This window comes from Emys orbicularis, chromosome 23 (assembly GCF_028017835.1).
Source record: "Emys orbicularis isolate rEmyOrb1 chromosome 23, rEmyOrb1.hap1, whole genome shotgun sequence".
Classification (NCBI taxonomy): Eukaryota; Metazoa; Chordata; order Testudines; family Emydidae; genus Emys; species Emys orbicularis.
Window position 1 is genome coordinate 3,006,593 of NC_088705.1, and position 22,971 is coordinate 3,029,563.

Here is a 22,971-nt window from a genome sequence, read left to right on the forward strand (position 1 = left end):
CGTCCTCGGTGCCCGGGCAACCGCGTCCCCCTTTCCGTGAGCCTGGAGCCGGCGGCTGCGAGGGACGGGCCCCGCGGCCCCGGCCGGACACGGGCCATGTCGGCCCGCACGCTGCCGCTGCTCTTCCTCAACCTGGGCGGGGAGATGCTCTACATCCTGGACCAGCGGCTGCGGGCCCAGAGCATCCCCGGGGAGAAGGCCCGCAAAGGTGAGAGCCCGGGCCCGGGGGCCGCCCCCACCTATCGCCACAGCATCCCCCGGGCCCCCCCCGCCCCTTTCCAGAGCATCCCCGGGGGGCCGCCCCCCCCCCGCCCCTTTCCAGAGCATCCCCTGGGGGCTGCCCCCCGCCCCCCGCTACAGCATCCCTGGGGGCCGCCCCCCCCCCGCCCCTTCCCAGAGCATCCCTGGGGGCCGCCTCCCCTGCCCCTTTCCACAGCATCCCCGGGGGGCCGCCCCCACCCCAGCAGCCCCGGAGGCCGCCCCCCGCCCCTTCCCAGAGCATCCCCGGGGGCCGCCCCCACCCCAGCATCCCCGGGGGGCCGCCCCCCGCCCCTTCCCAGAGCATCCCCTTTTCCCCATGTCTCTGAAATGGATCGACTTGAGTTCCATCCCTATGGCAGGCTTCAACATACTCTCTCCATGGAGCCAGTGTAAAGCTTTCCCTGGAGCAGCTGAGACCACTATGCAGAAATTAGAGACATATTGGGTTTTTTTTAAAGCCCCACTTCTTGCCCCTATGGTTTGACAGGGGAGTCTTCTGCCTGTGACTCAAATTTACAGCTGCTGTTTAAAGTCCTGTAGACAGCAAACAGTTATGTCAATTTCACACTACTGCTTAGGAATCTTTGAGCCCCAGAGGCAGGGCTGGCACTGTTCACCAATGAAGGGGATATGAACACCAGAGGCTGTGGGAAAGGCGGAGCAGCAAGCCCACAAATCAAGTGCCCCTGCAGGGCAGTGAAACGATACTTTCCCTTCCAGAAGCCAGGAGGGCTGGGGCTTCAAATGTATCAAATATCTACTATCCACAGAATAGAAAAATAGAACAGAGTTTGAAGACAGCACCCGGGTGCGCAGATGTTGATAAGGGGAATAGGGGAGTGCCTTTTTTACCTGTATTATCCCTCCTCTTGCTGGGTGACTAGCTCTCCCGCTCCTTGCCTTTTTGTTGGCATCTGGCTAGTAGGTCATATGCTAGGGCTATGTTCCAGAGCCGTAATGGGGAGGCATCACATCTCAAGATGCAGGTGGTGGATATCTGGCTAAAGACTCAGTTTCCTTTACATGTCTGACATTTCTAGAGTTATGTTCATATTTAAACAGCTACACAATTTAGCTTCATCCCTAGAGAGAGTCAACAAATAATTCACACACTCTTTTGGATCCTGTATCTTTGGCTTTCTGTTCAAGAGGCTTTGTACACTGCCCTCTAAACAGCTGAGGCTCCATGAGCAAATTTTGTGCTAAACTGATTTTAAAATGGCTTGTTGTAAGTACATACTGAGCCAAGCTGTTTTGGACACAGCACTGTTGGATACTTATGCTCATAGATGTAAATGGTGATGTTACATTTTGAACAGAAAAATTCTGGCTAATGTAAGTGTGTGGGGGGAATGGGGGGTATTGTTGAATGTGGATCAAAGCTCCAGCTCTCTATACTCGGTTTCCATACTGTACGGCACAGTCATGCTCTGTCCCCCTACCCAATATACAGTATAGGTTTCTTTCAACTGTTACATCTTTTATGGAAACCTTGAAATCAACGGTTCCAGTTTGAAACCAGGGTTCTGACTAGATCCCCTTAATTGAGGGGCAGATGTGAACACCTCATTGTAGCTGCCTGGGTGGAAGCCTGTGTATTGGAAATGTATGTTCCAATAGAATAGGAGTTCCACTAGAATATTATAAAGTAAAATGATATAACATCGGGGGGAGGAGAAAATGGGCCCAGGTGGAAGACTTTACGGGGTGTGCAGAGGACACATTCTTTGCTGCTTTGGGGAAGGGAATGACTCCTTCCCACTGATCCAGGGACATCCCAAACAGGCTGTGGAGGGCACCATCTACATCTCTGCCCTTGGTCTCTGTAAAGTAGAGGAGAGGAGGGTGGGAATTAAAAAAGAAAACTGAGGAAATCCCAGAAGACTAAGAAGCAAATAGAGAAAACTCCAGTCATGGATGTACAAAATAAGGTGAAATATTATCCTTCTCCTACTGATTCTATCAACCAAGAAGCGACTTTGCTGCAGCACAAAAATGGACTCAAAGATGCTCATTCATGGCAGTGTCCTCTGTTTTTAGCAATTTCACTCTGACATATGATCAGTCACGCTCCTGCTCCAAAGTGATCTACCGTTTACTAGTAAGCTAGTCTCATGCAGTCATTTTTATTGGGTGATATTTCCCTGTATTACATTTATATAGGAGAGTTATTAATATACTTACTATGGTATCAGAAGGATACTGCAAAGGCAACATAGTCAGAACAACCATTTCCTAATCAGGGCATTATGGTCATAGATTAATAGATTCCAAGGCCGGAAGGGACCATTGTGATCATCTAGTTTGACTGTATAACACAGGCCATAGAACTTCCTGAGAATAATCCCTAGAGCAGATCTTTTAGAAAAGCATCCAATCTTGATTTAAAAATTGTCAGTGATGGAAAATCTACCATGACACTTGGTAAATTGTTCCAATTGTTAATTACTCTCACCATTATAAATTTGTGCTATCTTACACTAGGTATCTCTCTGGTAATGACTGCATGAAGCTGTTATCATTAGTGCTCTGTGTTTGGCACGGAGGTCATGGATTCTGTGACTTTCCATGAGCTCCGTGACTTCTGCGGCAGAACTGCCCAAGCAGCTGGCTCCAGGGCTGCTTGCCGCTGCTGAAGCGGCTCCGCAGCCCCCGCTCGGGCAGCACTGTAACCAGCTGCACCAGCTGCTGCTGGAGTGGCCCCGGGGCCAACGGCACTGGAAGCTGCTCAGGCAGCCCCAGACAGCTGGCCCCAGGGACCACCCGAGCAGCAGCTAGTGCGGCTGGACCCGGCGACCGCCCGAGCAGTGGGGTCAGTGCGGCTGCCCTGGGGTCAGTGCGGCTGCCCTGGGCACCGCCTGAGCAGCAGTTCCCCTGGCAGCTGGTGGTGCTGGTCGTGCCCCCTCTCCCCCTCCCCAGCAGTGGGACCCCCAGACACCTCCCCGAGCAGCAGCCCCAGCTCCCTCTCAGCAGCACCTCCCTGCCCCCCAAGATTTAGTCAGGGGTATGTATAATATAAGTTATGGACAGGTCATGGGCCATGAATCTTTTACTAAAAATACTCGTGACTAAATCGTAACCTTAGTCATCATACTTATCAACATCTCCAGAAAAATCATCACTTCTTTACATACTAGAGATTGCTACACTTATTACAGTAAAGAGCTGGTATGGGTGGAGGCCTACAATAGAAGAAAGTAAAAACTAAGATTGTGCATTTGGTTACCATGGAAACCCAAATAAACTTGAATATCTCTGTATTTGTATTTCGGAGCTTAATGCCTCAGGGATCCATTTATGGAACCAAAATAACTCAAGATTTGGTCTTCTCAACAATATTTTCATCATCCTGGTTCTGAAATATCACAATAACAGCAGATGAGGTGTTATTTTTGGACCCAGAGATGGCTTCCTGAAGCATTTAAAAAGTCCCTGAGAAACAAACACACACAATTTTAAAAATAAGAGAAACATAAATATATGACTACTGGACTTTGTGCCCACCCTAGTAACATGTCTTTGGACCCTGTATTTATAAAGTTGTAAAGTCATTATTAAATGTACCTCCCCCTTTGATTCCGTACTTACTACACAAAAGCTCCAACCTTAAATCAGTGGCATTATGCAGCTCTCATTGTAACATTTTCAGAATTAAACAAATTATGGTTAAAAAAAGGTTCTTCTCCAAACCATGAAAGTATATGGAGCAGGAGCAGGGAAGGCGATCCCAGGAACTTTAAAATTTCATAACAATAAGAAATCAGGGAAAAGGTTCATTGTGCTTTTCCATCTGTCCTCCCAATCTGAAAAAACTGCTTAACAGTAGCAGAGGATATATTACGGGAAGCTATTTTTAACAATTCATATTATAATGGCTAAAGTAATGATAGGGCTATCTTATTGCACCATCGCTATGTACTGTTCAGGTGGCTGGAGGTACAAAACTTAGGCTTGGCCTACACTACCAACTTATGTCAGTATAACTACGTGACTGAGGGGTGTGGATTTTCCACACCTTTGAGAGTCGTCGTTATACTAAGCTAACCCCCGGTGTAGACAGCAGTACGTCGACAGGGGGGCTTTTCCCATTGACATTCTCAGGGAGGTGGAGTACCTGTGCTATCGGGAGAAGCTCTCCTCTTGGCGTAAGTAGCGTTTTCACTAGAGCTACAGCAGCGCAGCTCCACCCGTGCAGCTGCAGCACTGTAAGTGTAAACAAGCCGGTAAACATAATGACACATGAGGTGTGAATCAGTGACCCAAAAAAACAAGTTCCGACACATCTCGATGAGAACGTAGGACCTGCACTACTGTAGCGGCATTCTGCACTCCAGAAGAGTCAGGCTTTATTTTGGTTGAGATGTGGTTACAGCTATGTTGTGGTATCATTGGTTAGAACTGTTGACTCTATATTGTTCACTTGTGAGTAATAAATATAGTTGTACTGAAAACAACCAGTCACATTAGCTCTTCCCTTTCCCAGCTTGGTGTCAAAAGTGCTGAGCATTTGCTTGGGATAAAATTCTGGCCTCAGTGAAGTCAGTGGGATTTTTGCCAATGACCTCAAAAGGGCCAGGATTTCACCATTGGTGTTTGGTTTTTAATGTGAATGAAAGGTAAAAATGGCAGGCAGCCTTTTCTTGTTAAGCATTGAATGCTGACATGAAAATAAAGTCCATTAGCTAGATTTTTCCAATTTCTTTCTTTTAATCTCCTTGCAAGTATTGTTCTTACTACTTGAACCAATGTTTTTGTTTTGTATGCTTCGTGTAGATGAATGGACAGATGTGGACAGGAAACGAGGTACAGTAACCTTTTAGCTGCATGCAGTAGATCAACACAACCATATGCACATACGCACTCTAAACCCATATGCACATATACACTCCAAACCCTGTTGCTGCAGTGTTTTAGTTATAGCAATTGTCAAGAACACAAACAGGTGATTCTTCAACCAAGACTTTCTATTTAAAAAATACATTAATAATTTTAGCTCTAAACACAAATAAATCAAAGACCCTTTAACAATAAATATCGTATAATCATGCAGCCCTCTGAAAATTAATTATAATCAGGGCAGTGCATATCAATAGATGGTATCTTCACCAGAGAACTTTCTAGCCAAATCTGAATGTCTTTGTTGATTAACCTTACAGAAATACAAGCATATGACTGCATGAGTTCTGTGAGCATTGTTCATGTGTAAAATGCAGGCAGTAATCATGTATACTGCATAGCTGTATTTCTGTAAGGATATTCCCAATTCCCTAATCCCCTACCTTTCCTGATCTTAATTAGTCTCTAGTTTCCAGGGCCCAACACCTTTTTAAGCAGCTTCCTTTTAATAGTTATGATTCACAGTTTTCAGAATAAAGCCTTCAGCTTTCTCTGTACATTTAGCTAAGGTGCTTCACTATGTAGGGCTGTCAAGCGATTAAAAAAATTAATCGTGATTAATCACGTGATTTTAAAAATCGCAATTAATCATGCTGTTAACAATAGAATACCATTTATTTTAAATATTTTTGGATGTTTACTACATTTTCAAATATATTAATTTCAATTACAACACAGAACACAAAGTGTACAACGCTCATTTTATATTTATTTTTGATTACAAGTATTTGCACTGTAAAAAACAAAAAAACATTCTTTTTCAATTCACCTCATACAAGTACAGTAGTGCAATCTCTTTATTACAATAGTTGAACTTACAAATGTAGAATTATGTAAAAAAAAACCTGCATTCAAAAATAAAACAATGTAAAACTTTAGAGCCTACAAGTCCACTCAGTCCTACTTCTTGGTCAGTCAATCACTCAGACAAACAAGATTGGTTACAATTTGCAGGAGATGCTGCTGCCTGCTTCTTTACTTGTTTACAAAACTACAGAACCCAAACCACCAAAAAGAAAAATCAACCTTCTGCTGGTGGCATCTGACTCAGATGATGAAAATGAACATGCGTCAATCTGCACTGCTTTGGATCGTTATCAAGCAGAACCCATCATCAGCATGGAAGCATGTCCTCTGGAATGGTGGCCGAAGCATGAAGGGGCATTCAAATGTTTAGCATATCTGGCATGTAAATACGTTGCAACGCCAGCCAGGGCCGGCGCAACCCATTAGGCGACCTAGGCGGTCACCTAGGGCACTACAATTTGGGGGGCAGCGACTGTGGCGGTATTTCGGCAGCGGGACCTTCCGCCGCCTCTGTGGGGGGCGGCATTTTGGGGTGGCAGAAAAGCCGGTGGCGCTCCTGACGCCAGCTGCAAAAGTGCCATGCAAACGCCTGTTCTCACTTTCAGGTGACGTAAATAAGAAGCAGGCAGCAGTATCTCTCGTCAATGTAAACAAACTTGTTTGTCTTAGCGATTGGCAGAATAAGAAGTAGGACTGAGTGGACTTGTAGGCTCTAAAGTTTTACACTGTTTTGTTTTTGAGTGCAGTTATGTAACCAAAAAAAAAATCTGCATTTGTAAGTTACACTTTCATAATAAAGAGATTGCACTTCAGTACTTGTATGAGGTGAATTGAAAAATACTATTTATTTTGTTTATCATTTTTACAGTGCATATATTTGTAATCAAAAATAATAATATAAAGTGAGCACTGTGCACTTTGTATTCTGTGTTGTAATTGAAATCAGTATTGAAAATATTTAATAAATTTCATGTTATAGGTGCGATTAATTGCGATTAATTTTTTCAATCACAATTTTATTTTATTTTTAGTTAATCGCGTGAGTTAACTGCGATTAATTGACAGCCCTATACCTAAGTGTTCAAGTGATATTGATATGTGAATATGCTGGAGTTTGCTTCCGTTTTTTTCTGTGGCTCCACAATGTGTTTTGTGCAGTTACATGTTCTTGCAGCATTTAAAATGTACTAACATATCAAAAGGCTCTGTAGGGCTCTATTGTAACACATTCAAAAGTGGGATGCGGAGGATAAAAGCACCTGCTTTTCATAGTTATATGGTCAAGGCACAAATGTGGATTCCACATAGATCAATCAGTAAAGCTTTAATACTTTCATTGTGCAAGGATTATACAGTAAAAACATACTGTATCCATTGCTGGATGCTACTATTAAAAGGAATGATCCCCGAGCAGTCAACAGTCCAAAATCACAAGGTTGATGATATGATGATTCAGGATTCACCCATCCTCATCTATTTCATTGACTTCAGTTATTTATCATTAATATACAATTGTTCATGTTTACACAATGAGTAGCTAAAGGAGCTGCTGCAATTGTGTAAAATATAACCAGTGACTGGTGTCTGAAGCAGTAATTAGTAGTTGGCAGACTGTAATGTGAACGTGTATGTGTCTGTTGTTCACAGCTGGAGTCAGTTATAACCTTGGTTGTCAGCAGTTGTGTACCTGGATTTTGTTTTAAATGGAAACTTGTTGCAGGTAAAAATGTGTAAGTGTTTTGGTCTTGGATTATTCCTTTGGCTGACTTGAATGTAATCTAGGAAGCATGAGCTTTATCAAGACAGAAAGTTATCTGCTTCCTGTCATGCATGTGAGCCATCTCTCGTTAAACTGCATTAGAAACTGAGATGTATGGGTCACAAATAATGTGACATGATTATGGAAAAACCTCTGTGAATCCTCCCTCTTCTCTCTCGTCCATTGCATTCTCTCTTTGTGGGAATGTCTCCTGTCTGCACTTGGATCCCTTTCCTGGTCCTGCTTGCTGAGCTCCCTCTGTGCCTAGTTGCCTTTGTGCTGCACTGCTTAGAGTGTCCTTATCCCTGTGCTGACACACCTCTGTTTTGTTTTGTTTTTTCCCTAACTCGAATGGCTAACATGTTCTCCTTGGGAGAACCTACACTCTGGGATCCCTTTGCTTGATCCAAGGCTATTGTCTTTAGTTCCTATAAAGAAATTAATACCACATTTCACTATCAGAAGTGTGTTTGGTTTTTGAATGATACTGGGGTTGGCTGTGCCCTTTTTACATTGAATATTTGTTTCTTTCACAGCTCTATTTTAAGAAATGTGAATGGTTTTAATTGCAGGAATTAATTTATGTAAGGATTGATGTGTGGTTAATACAAGTCATCCCATTTCATTCCATTGCATTCCATTGTAAAACACTTATAGAGAGACTTTGAGTATTGTTGCAACTCTAAATAGGATTGTTCTGCTACCTGTTTGGATGGCCTTGGTAACCTTAATGGATCTTGATGGGCACAAAAAATGTGCAATGTGTGCAAACAGCTATAAAATATTCATGTTAGTGTTGCCATGGGGCCGAAGGTCTGATTTTTTTCATGTCTGACCAGCTGCAAAATAAAATATGTAATGACTGATACTTATTGACATTGGATTGGATTTTCTTCATTCCTAAAGGGATGTTGGATTAAGATTCTGGCTAGGATTGACAAATAAAATGTTTTATGGACAGTACATTCCAAAGGTAGGCAGTGGGGGGAAGAAAAATCTTTTAATCATAGTTACTTTTATTTGGGTCACTGCTTCTTAGAAGCTGAGAATAGATTGGGATCCCGTGAAATGTCTTAAGATGCCCACAAGGGGAAATACTGTTTTGCATCTTTGTAAATATTACCTCCAAGCAAGCATAGAGGGAATTGCATCAGTAATGACTTGCGCTCCAGCACCCTGAATGATCTGTTTCCAGCTTCTCGGCACCTGAATGGTACCTAGCAACTGCCCTGGATATCTAACTAAGTTTCCAGTATTATTTAGCACCAGCGAAGGTGAAAATAGCTGCTACATAGCTTCTGCTGAAGTGCAGTAAACCCACTCACCACCCCCTGCCCCCCCAATAGTGAGCGTGCATGTCTAACTCTACCAATAAGAACTAGTGTCAGTATTTATATAACTAATCACTACCACCAAGTATCTCTTTGTTCTCTGACTTCTGCCCGGAGGTTTCTGTAATCCTGTTTGAATTTGCTAGCATCACTATCTTTGGTAGTGGTCATCTGCTTAGAAGAGGCTTAATCCTTGCTCTGTAGTCTTGGTATGGACTACAATATTAGCTTTCATTCAGCATTTCCATAGTGGGAAGTGAGTGTTTGTGATACAAAGTTTAGGGCCAAATTCAGTACTGAAGACAGTGGAGTTGCACCTCCTTATATCACTGCTAAATTTGTCCCTAGTGTCTACCTTTTCAGAAAAGCAGTGTACTCTGGTGATTAGAGCAGAGCACTGCAAGGCAGCACTCCATGGTTCTGTTCTTTGCTCTGTCACTGCATCTCTTGAGTAAGTCACTTAACAGCTCTGTGCCTCAATATACATATATAAAAAGGTACTATTCATAAGGTTGTTGTGAAGCTTAATAAATGTTTTGAAGTGCTTTGAGATTCTCATATGAAAATCACAGTGGAAGAGCTCAGTATTATCTTCCAGTGGTGCCAGTGTTTGAAATGCTTTCCTTACCACCAAAAATCCAAATCTGTGCAACACAAAAACTTCAGACAATGAACCTTGAATCGTTTGATAGACTTCTGTTAAAAAGAGGGAAAGAAATTGATTTCTTACATTTCTAAAGGGAGAAAAAGATTCAGTTGACTATAATTTATTTTAAGATGGTAATGTGAAAGTCTAATATAATTTAGAACCACAAAGCTTTCCCTGTGGAGCAGAATAACAGCTAAATAGGCATTAGATGCAGTATCAGCCTGTTCACAGAACCGGACATTTCTAATTTAAATAAAAAAATAATAAAAGTGATAGACATGACTTAAAAAACAATGCACCAAAAAGAGTCTTATTCCCATCAGAAAAAAAGTGTTTGTTGCCTATGGCTAGGTCTACACTGCAGACTTCTGCCAGCCCAGCTCTGTCATTCGCAGGGGTGAAGAGGTGTGATCCCTGACCCACAGAGCTGTGCCAACAAAAGCTCCTAGTGTAGATGCATTTATACTGGCAGAACTTCACTTTTACCAGTATAGTTTGTTTCTCTCGTGGGAGATGATTTTACTATACTATAGCAAAGGACAGCTTGGCTGGTTTAGCTGCGTCCACACTAGAAGTGCTTTGCTGGTATAGTATACCAGTATTTTTTTCTCTTGTGGCTCTGTATGTGGTTTGCATAGGTAACAATTCATATGAATCCTCGCACACCCGACTGTCTGTGTCCTCCATGTGGAACAAGATAGAGCATTAGCTATTTCTGAAGTCTGTCAGTATAGAAAATCAACAGAATGGGTTCTTTTGTCTTTACAGTTATGAATGATATCATCACAACCATGTTCAATAAAAAGTTTATGGAAGAGCTGTTTAAACCACAGGAACTCTATTCCAAGAAGGCCCTGAGAACAGTGTATGACCGGCTGGCTCATGCTTCAATCATGAGGCTGAACCAGGCGAGCATGGATAAGGTAAAAAGAATGTCTTCCCCTCATAAATTATTCTAGATATTAGAAGCCATTTGTTGCTTTCTTTGATGCTGCTTCTCACTGGGTGTTGATTGCAGTAGAATTTTTTTATATCATTCTAATTGATCAAGCATTTTGTGACAGAAATCCTCCTTGCAAAAGTTCCTCCTAGTTTCCTCCCAGGAAAGGTGTTAGAAAATATACCTTAGTATCAGACACATTAAGGTAACTCAAAACAACAACAAATTCCAAACTCTATGTTTCTGCTTTGATAATGTGAAAGTGTTTGATTTGGGGTATTCATTAGGTGTGTCTTAATTATAACTGTGTATATGCTTATTACTATTTGGGCATCTCCAGATTCATACCCTCAATTTTGTATGTGCAAATACCTGAATGTGTGCTTGTAAAGAGTATTTCTACATGCAAATAACTGTGGCTATAACTAAGGAGGTTGAGGGAAGCCCCTGTGAACACTTTACCCTATGGGTTTAGATACTAAAAATTAAATTCTGCATGTAACAGGTATGTATAAAATCTACCAAAGGAATAAAAGATCAGAGCTCTTACCATACAGGTATTGGGATGAGTTTTCAAAATCACTTTCCAGATTAAACTTGACTTGACAGTGGGATTTGCACCAGATGATGACTGACTTAGGTTTTTTGATCTAACTAGATTTCCCTGCATTATTTTACAGCTCTATGATCTTATGACTATGGCTTTCAAATACCAAGTTCTGCTCTGTCCTCGACCCAAAGACATACTGCTAGTCACTTTCAATCATCTGGATGCTATCAAGGATTTTATACGAGACTCCCCTAATATTCTTAACCAAGTGGACGAAACATTTCGGCAGCTAATCGATGTAAGAGCCCAATTATTGGATGAACCATGGACCTCACAGCTGTTTGTTTTTTCACTTTTTTTCAGATAATTTTAAAGATGCTAAATACCACGTTAATAAGTGGCTCATTGAGTGTGGAACTTTTCTTTCACCCTTAGGGAACAACTCAAATCATTCTGCTCCCCTCTTGAACCTGAGGGAAATAGATTTGGTTTTCAGTTACTAACTTTTCCTAATCTTTTTGGAACCACAAATATAACTATCCCAGTGAAAGACTTTTTTTAACTCTAAATTGTATTTCTTTGGAAGGGAATTTAGTGACTGATATATTCTAACAATAAATAATGGTGAAGGAAGGCTCTGAAGTGTTTTAAAAACACTTCTTGAGACTGAGCAGTTTAGAATTCCAGTGTTGTTTTTATATTGCTCACTTTAAGCTATTTATTTATTTAGGGTCCAGTCCAGTTCCCATTAAAGTGTAAGTCTTTCCATTGACTTCAGTAGGAAATGAATTTGGAATTGGTTTGTTAACAATGACTGCTTACCACACTGCCCTTTATTGATTTTTATTTGCAACACAGTTTTGACATTTTTGTGGCCACATTTGACTAGATGGGACAGGTCATTCACAGAACAGCTTAGAAACATTACAGTTATAATTTCTTTTCTGTTCTCTAGATGTACAGTTGTCTCTCTGCTGGTGAATTTCAGCTGATCAGGCAAACACTCCTCATTTTCTTTCAGGACATGCACATCAGGGTAAGTGTCCCATTTCATTAGCGCATAAGAAAAACAGTGAGTTTGATTTTGTGGCAATAAAATGTAGGTATTTTGTTATAATTACATTAGTTTGAAACAGGTGTGTTTTTGCTGCTTGGGCTTGTAACTTACATCGATGTGCTTGATCTCTCCGTAACTCTAAAAACTGAGCACAATATAAATAACAAGTGTGCCCAATAGTTTTTACTAACTGAACATCCCATTCACTAGAACGGTATGAAAAGCAACTGCCCATACTCAGCTGCAGTTCTTTAAATACTAATATACAGACTGTTTTCTGGACTTGGGTTTTTCATTACTGGGAGATTTCACAAACCCAAAGATACCTGTTTATGTACAAACTCAACTGACAAACATTTTTCTTTTTAATTGAAGGCTTGACTAAGAAACCATGAAAAACTAGGGATTGACAGAAGGATTTGACATTCCTAAATAAAATAAAGGGTTCAGTTTTATTCATTTGAGTATGATCAGTTAAAGTTAGATTAATAGTTCCAGTCTGTGGGCGATGACTAGAATATGACTGCTGTGGGCCCAATCCCACAGTCCTTTCAAATATCAGCCTTCCTTTGATTTTGGCAGGAATTACCGTGCAGGAAGTCTGCAGGATCAGGCTCCAAGTGATTTACATTCGGAGTCGTTTGACTGGTATTTTTGTGGGTGGGGTGTTTCTTTGCAGGTCTCCATCTTTCTAAAGGATAAAGTACAAAACTCGAATGGTCGTTTTGTGCTGCCTATATCAGGTCCTGTTCCATGGGGAACAGAAGTTCCAGGACTCATCAGGTGATTTCTAGACCATTATTTATTATGTATGCAGCTCCCCCAGTGTGCACGGCTGCCCACAAAGGAGCAGTTGGTACCTGCTGTAATGAGAATACTTGTCCAGCGGGAAGTGCACCAAAACTATCATTCATTTTGCATAGATCACTGAATAGCTGTTGGATATTAATTACTTATATAGCTCAGGATTTGGAACAAGTGATCTGACAATGAAAGGCTGAATATTCCCTCTGTAATCTCCTGTTCCAGCAAAGTGCCCCTTATTTATTCTTTTAAAATTACACCGCTGCCCTTTATCAATTTAGTCGTTTTTATAGTAGTATCAAACATTTGACAAAAGAGAGCTTGATTCCCCCTCCTCCAGTATGAAGAGCAAAGCAAGTCAGCACTAAAGAGCATCACTAAATATCTTAAGATAACAATGATTTATTTTTATTCCTTTAAGGATGTTTAATTGCAATGGAGATGAAGTTAAAAGGGTTGAATTCACCAATGGTGGAAATTATATCAGTCCACAAAGGGAAGGTTCATTTGATCTTTATGGAGACAGAGTGCTTAAACTGGGGACAAACATGTAAGTAAACTGTCCTACATAGAAACTACATATAAAATTCTTAATAAAACCTGCTGAAGGTCAGCCTTGAAGATAAATGGCTCTTGTTTTGTTGAGGAAAATATGTCTTCAGTCTTTGTATCTCATTGGCTTGTTTATGCCACGTCTGCAGCTCTTTATCAACTTGACACCTTTAGTTTAGTGATGTCGTCTTGGGAGGAGAACAACACAACTAGCAGTAGCTATGTATGGATATATATAAATAGCCCCGAAAAGAAACAGCAAAATCTCAACTCCTGTCCACAGCAGAGTTGAGGAATGACTGGATCTGGTTTAGTACTTCACGTTCTGTGAGCTGCATGTAATTATCACTTAGTTTGCATTCAGGGAATACTTTTGATGAAATAGATTTCTTCTGAGTAATTTTGCCATTCAGGAAAGAAGAGTTAGGAGTACTCTTTGCCCATTTGTACTTTTCTTCACTCAAGCACTTTAACACAGTCAGTATGTTAGAAAACTGAATTAGAACTGCTCATTCCAATTATTCACTGTCTCCGGAAAAGAATGTATGGATATAACTTTATCATTCAGAAAACATATTTTGATCCTATGCAGACAGAGATGTCTCTCTGGCTCCTCCCCTGTGCACAGGAATTGACTGTTTTTTCCCTGCATGCAGTAACTCTTTTATTTTTCCCTCTAGGTACAGTGTTAGTCGGCCAGTAGAGACGCATATGTCAGGAGCATCCAAGAGTTTGGCATCCCACACAAAGGTCGGATGTCCTTCTATCCCCTTCATGCTTTACTAAGTTATTAATGTCAGTGACATTCTGTGGCAAAAAGTATTTTGGTGTAAATACGCATTATGTGAAGAAGTATGTCCTTTTATCAGTTTTGGATATGCCACCTCTTTTAGTTTCATTCCATCTCCCCTGGTTCTTTTTTGAGACATGAAGAACAGAAGCTCCCAACCTTCCTTTTCTAGACCATTCATTATTTTATATACTTTTATCACGACCCCTCCTATTCATCTTCCTTTCTCAGGTAAACAATCCCAGTCTCTTCAGGCTCTGTGTATAGGATAGTTTTTCCAGGCCTCTGCATTGTTAGCCTTCTCTGAACCCCCTCCAATTTTTTACCGTCCTTGTTGCCATGGGGTGACCAGAGCATATTAGAGGAGGCTACCAGTGGTTTATATCATGGTTATATAATTGTTTCTGTATTGTTCTCTGTCCTGATCTTTATGCATGCTAAAATCCTTGTTGTTGTTTTCCCTAATCAGTTGTTTGACCTACTGAAACAATTGGAAGTTCATTTTACAGATTTTTCAGCTGTTCGATTTAGCCAGGAAATTATTTTGTCCTGTATGTGTAACCTCAGTTTGAGTCCATATGCGCTAAACATCAGTCAGCCACCATATTGCTTCTATAATATAAAATATTAAATAATAATAATATCACACTGAAAAATGTTGTCCTTTACAATACCAGGAACCAGCAAAACGAGTATAGTCCTTCTTTTTCTGTTTGTCCATCCAACGAATCCATTATTGTTTTCTGCAGGAGAATGCAGCCCCTAACCCTCTTGCTAAAGAAGAACTGAACTTTTTGGCTAGACTAATGGGAGGCCTGGAGATCAAGAAACCCAATGGCAGTGAGCCGGGATTCCGATTAAACCTATTCACAACAGATGAGGAAGAAGAGTATGCTTAATTCCAGTGCAATTTTGTGTGTGTGGTTTTGGGACTGGGGAGAGGCACAACATTGACAGTCCTGGAGACTGAAGCCCTTTCTCTAAAGCGAAGGTACAGCACAGGGCAAGCGTTCTATTATGGCTCAGTCCTGACCTGGATGGATCCTCTCCAGGGACAAGAGAGGAGCTCAGTCTCTCTGGTGTGTTCACACCTTGGTCTCTGAAATTACCAACCAGAAATCCAGTTAGCACAGGTGGGGGGGGTTTGTAACGTGGAGTCTTCTCCACTATAAAGTGAGTGAGGCTTCTTAATTCCCCATTGGATGGTAATGACTTTTGGTCACTAGTGACCTGATAGATTTGAACCTATGCGTAAAGCGAAATACTCTCCCATTACCAATCTCCCTCCAGCTCCTTTTAAGCAAATAAACATTTCACAAGATAAGTGCTTTATTATAGCCTTAATGACAATTCAGGTAATCTGGTCTCTCAGCTCTAATCATCCTAGTCTCTTTGATAAAGGATTTATTTTCTGGCTGTGGGGAGCAGGGGAAGGCTGCCATTCCATTGTCTGATTAGTTAAAGTTAAAGCTAGCTGGATGTGTTTTGTAATGAGAAATACTAGCATCTCATGGATGTGCAGGGGTTGCTATATGAAGAAGGATGCTCAGTAAATTAATAACCAACCAGATGTTTTCCCCTTCATTCCCCTATCTATCATACATGAGATTAAGTAAACTTTTTTTATGCTTTCAATCAGACATGCAGCATTGACCAGGCCTGAAGAGTTATCTTACAAAGTTATCAACATACAAGCAACCCAGGTATGTATAGTCCAGTATCAGAGGGGTAGCCATGTTAGTGTGGATCTGTAAAAAGCAACAAAGAGTCCTGTGGCACCTTATAGACTAACAGACGTTTTGGAGCATAAGCTTTCGTGGGTGAATACTCACTTCGTCAGATGCATGTCATTTTACAGGTATGTAGAGTGTATTTCAGATCGTTGATCTTTATCATCTCTTTGTTTCTGAGAAAATAATTTTACCCTAAAGATGAATTTGATAAATTTTGAAAATATTAATGTATTTTGACAAAACCCAGTTAAGATCACAAATAAGTAATAGAAATTATGTGCAGACTTAGCAATTACAAAGTAATAGAATTAGAAATATAGCAGATATTTGCAACTGTATCTCCTTTACTCACCTGCCAAAGCACAAAGTTTTACAAATATATAGGCTAGAGAAGGCAGACCCGATGGACCATTTGCCTGCTCCTATTGCCCTACAGCTGCAGATCCTCACATGCTTAAGTATGTCACCTGAGTTTTGTATTCTGATTCCAGTCCTGTGGTCTGCACAGGGTAGAACTGCAAGGGCAGGCTCCATCATTAGCTATTTTAAGGGAAAAGCAATGGCCAGTGTTATAATTAACAAATGGGGGGAGGAGGGAGCTAACACTTGTTTTTATTTGTAGTGTTTAAAAAACTGGTGGTTCATCAGGGGTTTAGTTAATTTCTCAGTAATTGAAAAGTATCTTTTCTTAAACATACTTGTTATGTTAAAATACATAAAATTCAGAACGCTGAGGGCTTTTCTAAGGTTATGATGACAGTTCTAAATTTAGTCAAATTTTGCAGCTTAAATCTTGAGATGAACTCTCTGAACAGAGTTACACTGACAATAATTGTGAAATTAAGAATTTAGATGTCAGGGTTTTGTTTTCATTTTCAACAGGACCAACAGCAGAATGAGGAGCTGGCTCGAATCATGGGAGAGTTTGAGGTGACAGATCAGCCCAGACAGAGCACAAGCAAGGGAGATGATTTACTGGCTATGATGGATGAATTATGATACTCTGCTTCCCAGAGGCACAGGCAGAACAAGAAGCTGTTTATCTAGTCACTTACAATTTGACACAGACAGAAACCTGCTGCTAGTCTCCTACCACATGGAGCTGTTACAAATCCTGTCTGTTTGTGTCATGACTGATTACACAGGCCAGCCTCAGACCCCAGAATCAGTCTGGGTGGCATTGATACACATTCTACCAAAACTACTCTGATTTTAAATGTGACCTTTCAATATTTGCCTTCTTCATTTTCTGTGAAAGCTCTAGATTGTTCCAGGCCTGAGATTTAGAATCTTGAGTAATTAAAGGAAAGGGGAAGTGGGCATTCATGTTCTGCCCTTAACCTTTGCTGTGGGAAGTCTGGATACTTTAGATACCATTTATAAAGGGAAATGTGAAGCTTGGTGTAATATATACTAGCTTGTGCGTGATTCTTAAGCACTCCTGGAAGGAACAGTCCCTTCTCTTTGCCAGTTGAGGCCAGAGAAGATTTTGTTTGCTTCAATTCATGTAGTTAGCTGTCTGTCCACCATTAAACAGTAGCAACCTCTTTTTTGCTGCACTCATAAAAATGAGAGGTCTAGAAATGACCTACTATCAAAAAAGTGTCTTATTTGTGTTTCTATATACTTAATGTATATTTTTTTCACTTTTCAGCAAGGTACAGTACCATACTTCACTGTTTGTTTCTGCCCCCATCACAAAACAAGGAACTCCAGTTCTTCAGAAATATTTTCCCAAGTACAGGGCCGATGCTACCATTAAGGCAAACTAGGCGGTTGCCTAGGGCGCCAAGATTTGGGGGCGCCAAAAAGCGGTGCCCCCAATTTGTTTTTACAGCATTCCTACGCCCCCTCCCCGAGCACGCGGTCACCGCTCCACTTCTCCCACCTCCCAGGCTTGCAGCGCCAATCAGCTGTTTGGCGCCGCAAGCCTGGGAGGGGAGGAGAATTAGAGCGGGGGCAGCGTGCTAGGGAGGAGGCGGAGCAGAGATGAGCTGGGGTGGGGAGCTGCTGCACGGCTCCCCAGGCCAGGGGGGTGGGGAGCTGCCGTGGGGGTGCCTCAGGGCAGGGAGGGGGAGCTGCTGCAGGGCTCCCCACCCCAACTCACCTCTGCTACGCCCCCTCCCTGAGCATGCCGTCGCTGCTCCACTTCTCCCGCCTCCCAGGCGCCTCAGGGCAGGGGGGGGAGCTGCCGTGGGGGGGCACCTCAGGGCGGAGTGGGGGCGGGGAGCTGCCGCAGGGCTGGGGGCAGCCTCAGGGCGGAGGGGGGGCGGGGAGCTGCCGCAGGGCTGGGGGCAGCCTCAGGGCGGAGGGGGTGGGGGGCGCAAGTTTCGCCTAGGGCGCGAAACTTCCTTGCACCGGCCCTGCCCAAGCGCATAGGTTTTTCTGCCTTAGAATAAATCTGTTGGCCTGAGCAATGTAAACTTCAGGCCCTAAATGCTATCTACCACTTTTCTTACTTCCCTTTAGTGATATTCCTCTTTATAAATGTAGCAATTTGAAAGTAACTTTCAGCTGGATTACTTTTATGGTCTGTTGTTTGCAAGAAATAAGGAACCTTCTCTCAGCTAAATTAACTTGCCAATACGAATAAGTGGATTTAGTTCCAGTAAAATGCTGATAGTAGATTTAGGGTAATATATCAGGAGCTGATCCAAAATCATACATGCTAGTGAGGGCAGGGGCATTTTCTTTTTATCATTAAAGTAAAACAAGCCTAATATGTGGATGAGTGAAAGAGGGAGTTCAGGTACCCGGCCGGGAGGCTGGCGAGGTCTCCATGGCTGGTGCTGGACCAGTCCAGGTCTCGAGCAGCAGGAAGGGATGGCAGGGGCTACCATGGCCTGTGCGGGGGGGGGGGGGGGGGGAGGGAGGATGTGGGGATAGGGGAGATGAGGGGGAGGTTCCATGGCCGGGGGGGTGGGGCTAGAGGAGATGGGGGGGGTCCATGGCCTGGGTGGGGGGGGTAAGAGAGATGGGGGGGAGGTTCCATGGCCCGGGGTAGGGGAGATGGGGGGGGGTGGATCCATGGCCTGGAAGGGGGCGATGGGGGAGGGGAGATGGGGGGGTTCCATGGCCCAGGGAGGGGGAGATGGGGGGGGTCTATGGCGGGGGGGGGGCGGATGTAGTGTTCAGGACGGGGACAGCGCCGTGGGGCCGGGCAGCCACAGAGATGACGGACGGATTTGCGGCCTACGGGGGGCGGGGCTCACCGTCTCGCGCTCCGATGTAGTATCTCCCCGCCCCGAACATTAGCCAATGGGCAGCGGCCGCCCCGCCCCCTGCCCCCACACGCGTTGAAAAGGGGCGGGCCGCGCCGGTTGCTCACTGCGCAGGCGCCGCTGGGCGCGCGGTCGTTTCGGGGGCGAGTCAGGAAGAGGCCGAGTTGCCCCCGGAGCGCGCGGGGCCCGGGGGCGGGGCCAGCCCGGGGCGCTTCCCCTCCCCGCTTCCAGGAGCTGCAGCCCGGTGAGCGAAGCCAGGCCCGAGGGCAGCTCCGGCGCGCCCCCGCCAGCCTGCGTGTGCGCGCCCGCGCGTGGGCCCGTCTGCGCCTTCTCGCGCGCGTGGGTCCGCGCCCGCTCCCCGCTGGCACGCGCAGGGCGCTCGCCGGTGTGGAAGCGGCTGGTGCAGGCGGGGTTAGGCCGGCACCTGAGGGTAGGGTGACCTGACGGCAAGTGTGAAAAATCAGGGGGGGTAATAGGAGCCTATATAAGAAAAAGCCCCCAAAATCGGGCCTGTCCCTATAAACTGCTGTTCCGGAGCCTTGTGTGCCGGGCTCGCGGGTTAGCGCAGCACCCTTGGGACTGGGGCGGTCAGGCTCCATGGTGAGGGACTGGGCTCTTCCCTTCCCCAGGACTAGCCAGTCTGTTTCTGATCGACTGGCTGGCCCTGCCCGCCGATGGCCTGAGGACAGCTGGGCTGCTCAAGCCAATACCTAGCAGACACTGTGCAAAAGTTAATCCTTGCAACCCCCTTGTGATGGGAGTGGTGCTGCTATCTGCCTTTTGCAGGGGGAGAAATGGACGCGGGCCGGTTTAGTGATTTAGCTGTTTGCAGAGTGAGGTGTCAGGTCTGGGATTACTGCTCAAGAGTGAGACAGGTCCAACATGATCCAGTGGCTGGAAGCTGAAGCTAGACAGACTCCGGCTGGAAATAAGGCTTATGTTTTTAACCATTGTAACAATTTACCAAGGTTTGTGGTGGAATCTCCATCAATGACAAATTTTAAATCAAGATTTAGAAGATCTGCTCTAGGAGTTATTTTGGAGAGGCTCTATGGCTTGTGCTATACAGGACCTCAGAGTAGATGACCATAATAATCCATTTTGGCTTTAAGTATCAGGGGGTAGCCATGTTAGTCTGTATCTACAAAAACAACAAGGAGTCTGGTGGCACCTTAAAGACCAGCAGATTTATTTGGGCATAAGCTTTCGTGGGTAAAAACCTCACTTCTTCGGATGCATTTTGGCTTTGGAATCTATGACTCTGCAACTCCTGGGCCCCTGCTCAGCCTTCTAGACCTTGCTGCCTTCTGAAGTGTACAGATCCCCCCACAATAGGCACTGAATTCCCCATTATTGACTTGTCTCAGCAGAGTGGCTAAGGAGTGAATGGGACAGAGACAATCCCCTTTGTCCTTTAGAGGGCAGAAGTAAGGCACGTTAACAGAGGGTGGTGTATGTCTGAAGCGTCTGCTAATGTCCATGATGTGCCTGTTACAGAGAGAACTTTGGAGACTGATTCTTGTTGCTTGGCCAGCCCCATATACCAGTGCTAAGTTCATCTTGAAAGCTTTAGCAATGTAAATATTTGTTATATAATGTGTTCCCTATAAACTGTCCCAAACTTTGCAGAACTCAGTCCTAGCGGAGGCAGAGGGCAGTCGGAGGTAGCAGCAGGACCTGTTAGAGAGCGTTAACATGGGGTGAATTCACAAGTGTTACACAGGCTTCTCTTGCTTTTTTCCTTGTAGTTGGGTAGCGCTGTACAATGGAAATCAGCCACTCTGTCAAAGAGCGCACCATTGCTGAGAACAGCCTGGTCATCCTACTCCAAGGTATCCACGGCTATGTCACCACAGTCGATCTCCGCGACGAGAGCACAGCGCTGGGCCGCATCACCAATGTGGATGCCTTCATGAACATTCGCCTGGCCGAGGTGACCTTCACAGACAGACAGGGCAGAGTCTCCCAGCTGGATGACCTGTTTGTGACGGGCAGGAATGTCCGCTATGTCCATATCCCTGACGAAGTGGATATCAAGGCCACAGTGGAGAAGCAGCTGCAGCTGATCCACAAGGTGCGCTACTTTGGAGGCCGAGACAAAGGGAGAAAGGAATTCCCTACAGCGAGACACAAATAAACTCTCCTGGGCATTGCCCAGAATCCCCAGGGGGCTCTAACGTGAAACGATAGCTCTCAGCTCCCTTATAACACCGCCCCCCCCCAACTTCTGTACTGGAAATCTTCCTGTCTCAGTTGTTACCATTTTAGAGACGAGAACAAACATGTCTCATCCTGAAAGATCCCCTGGGCTTCTCTTTCAAATCCCTCCTCTGTTTGTTTGTTACGGGGATTTGGTTTTGGTTTCTTTGGGCAGCTTCCTGACATTGGTGTTTTGGAGGGGCGGGGGCGGAATGCAGACAAGGGATCATCCATAGGGGTTTATTTTTAATTTTTTTAAGGCCTCTGTGAGACTGTCTGGTGTGTTTCTTGCTGGTCTGGCAGGTTTTAGACTCCATCTCATTCTTAGGTTGTTCAATAAACTTTTTTCAAATAAAACCTGTTTCCAGAAACCAACAAGCTGCTTCTGTTATCATTAGGTCTTTCCAGTGCCTTTTGCAAACTCCATTGACCTGCTAGCTTGGGCCATCACTGTATTTTTATTCTTTGATCAATGGCTGATGGATTATTTCTCTTATCTCAGGGACAATTGGATTATAAATTGACCACTGATTGCTCACCTTGTGTTATTCCAAATGCTAGAAGTGGTTTTGCCTTTGCAGGAAAAGAGATCAGAAAGGCCTAGGTCATGGTTGAGAAAAAATGTAGCCTTGCCATCTTTCCCTGGCTGATTAAACCCTCTAATCTCTGGTGTCCTGATTTAAAATGAAAGTCACAGGGACAATCTGCGCATTGAATGCATCCTTGCTCCGCTGTGTGTATTCAATCCTGTGTCTGGGGGCAGGTGGCAGCAGCTCCTGACAGCAGCGGAGGCATGGAGTGACAGTGGTGGCTACAGAGTCCCTCAAAGGATGAGCTATGCTGGCTGTGCCTCACAGCATGGGGGTGACTATGGTTCTGGGAAGCAATGCGAGCTCCATTTCGGTCAGTTACAGCCCCTCTCGGAGTAGTGCCCATTTGGTCTAGGAGTCTTGCCACACAAGGAGCCCTTTTTTCTCCTGACTTGTTGCTAGGTCTCTCTCTCTCTCTCTCTCTCTCCACCCCCTCCTTGAAATCCACCCCCAGCCATGTGTGCTGGACCTATGAGCCACTGGATAGCCTTACTTCAACAACAGCTCAGCGTATCCACAGCTACCACTGGTTGTGTGCTGCTGCGGCACATGGGGATCAACTGGAGTTAGGAAAACGCTGACGTGAACCCCTTGCTTAACTGTATTCCCAACAGCTGCCAAATCTCCGAGAGCGGCTGCTTCGGCAGCACTGCTTGGCCCTCCGTGAGTGTTCCAAGGGCCCTGTTGGGAGTTCACATCCCAGCTGCAGGTTAGTCTAAGTCACCCCATTTCTCGCCCTTCTATGCTGCACAGGATGTTAGTGGCATCTGCTCAGGCCCTTTAGGTGCTATTCTAGTTGAGAGAATAATGGCAAGGCGTTGTCTCATTGACT

The 22,971-nt window shown here is 44.2% G+C and overlaps 2 protein-coding genes across 4 annotated transcripts; both read left to right on the forward strand.

The window, feature by feature from the left end:
* The first annotated feature begins 96 nt into the window (after positions 1-96).
* Positions 97-17,128, forward strand: OSCP1 (organic solute carrier partner 1). Of its 2 annotated transcripts, XM_065421800.1 has the most exons (11): positions 97-208; positions 5,035-5,064; positions 10,472-10,626; positions 11,324-11,491; positions 12,149-12,229; positions 12,930-13,033; positions 13,476-13,604; positions 14,287-14,356; positions 15,146-15,285; positions 16,036-16,099; positions 17,012-17,128. In XM_065421800.1, the coding sequence occupies exons 1-11, from the start codon at positions 97-99 to the stop codon at positions 17,126-17,128; spliced, it is 1,170 nt and encodes a 389-aa protein (XP_065277872.1). The 2 variants fall into 2 exon arrangements, with proteins under 2 accessions (XP_065277872.1, XP_065277873.1); XM_065421801.1 differs by lacking the exon at positions 5,035-5,064.
* Positions 17,129-19,538: 2,410 nt separating this feature from the next.
* On the forward strand, positions 19,539-21,927 carry LSM10 (LSM10, U7 small nuclear RNA associated). 2 transcript variants are annotated; one of them, XM_065421750.1, is made up of 2 exons: positions 19,539-19,594; positions 21,099-21,927. In XM_065421750.1, the coding sequence occupies exon 2, from the start codon at positions 21,116-21,118 to the stop codon at positions 21,485-21,487; it is 372 nt and encodes a 123-aa protein (XP_065277822.1). In that variant the 5' UTR covers positions 19,539-19,594; positions 21,099-21,115; the 3' UTR covers positions 21,488-21,927. The 2 variants fall into 2 exon arrangements, with proteins under 2 accessions (XP_065277822.1, XP_065277823.1); XM_065421751.1 differs by lacking the exon at positions 19,539-19,594 and adding an exon at positions 19,704-19,780.
* The last annotated feature ends 1,044 nt before the right edge of the window (positions 21,928-22,971 follow it).

What these genes read in the sequence shown, in the direction of transcription:
- OSCP1 (XM_065421800.1), top strand. Translation starts at nt 97, where the DNA reads ATGTCGGCCCGCACGCTGCCGCTGCTCTTCCTCAACCTGGGCGGGGAG. An exon ending in ACCAGGCGAGCATGGATAAG is followed by an intron (nt 10,627 to 11,323) that starts GTAAAAAGAATG and finishes ATTATTTTACAG; the next exon opens with CTCTATGATCTTATGACTAT. An exon ending in TCAACATACAAGCAACCCAG is followed by an intron (nt 16,100 to 17,011) that starts GTATGTATAGTC and finishes CATTTTCAACAG; the next exon opens with GACCAACAGCAGAATGAGGA.
- LSM10 (XM_065421750.1), top strand. Translation starts at nt 21,116, where the DNA reads ATGGAAATCAGCCACTCTGTCAAAGAGCGCACCATTGCTGAGAACAGC.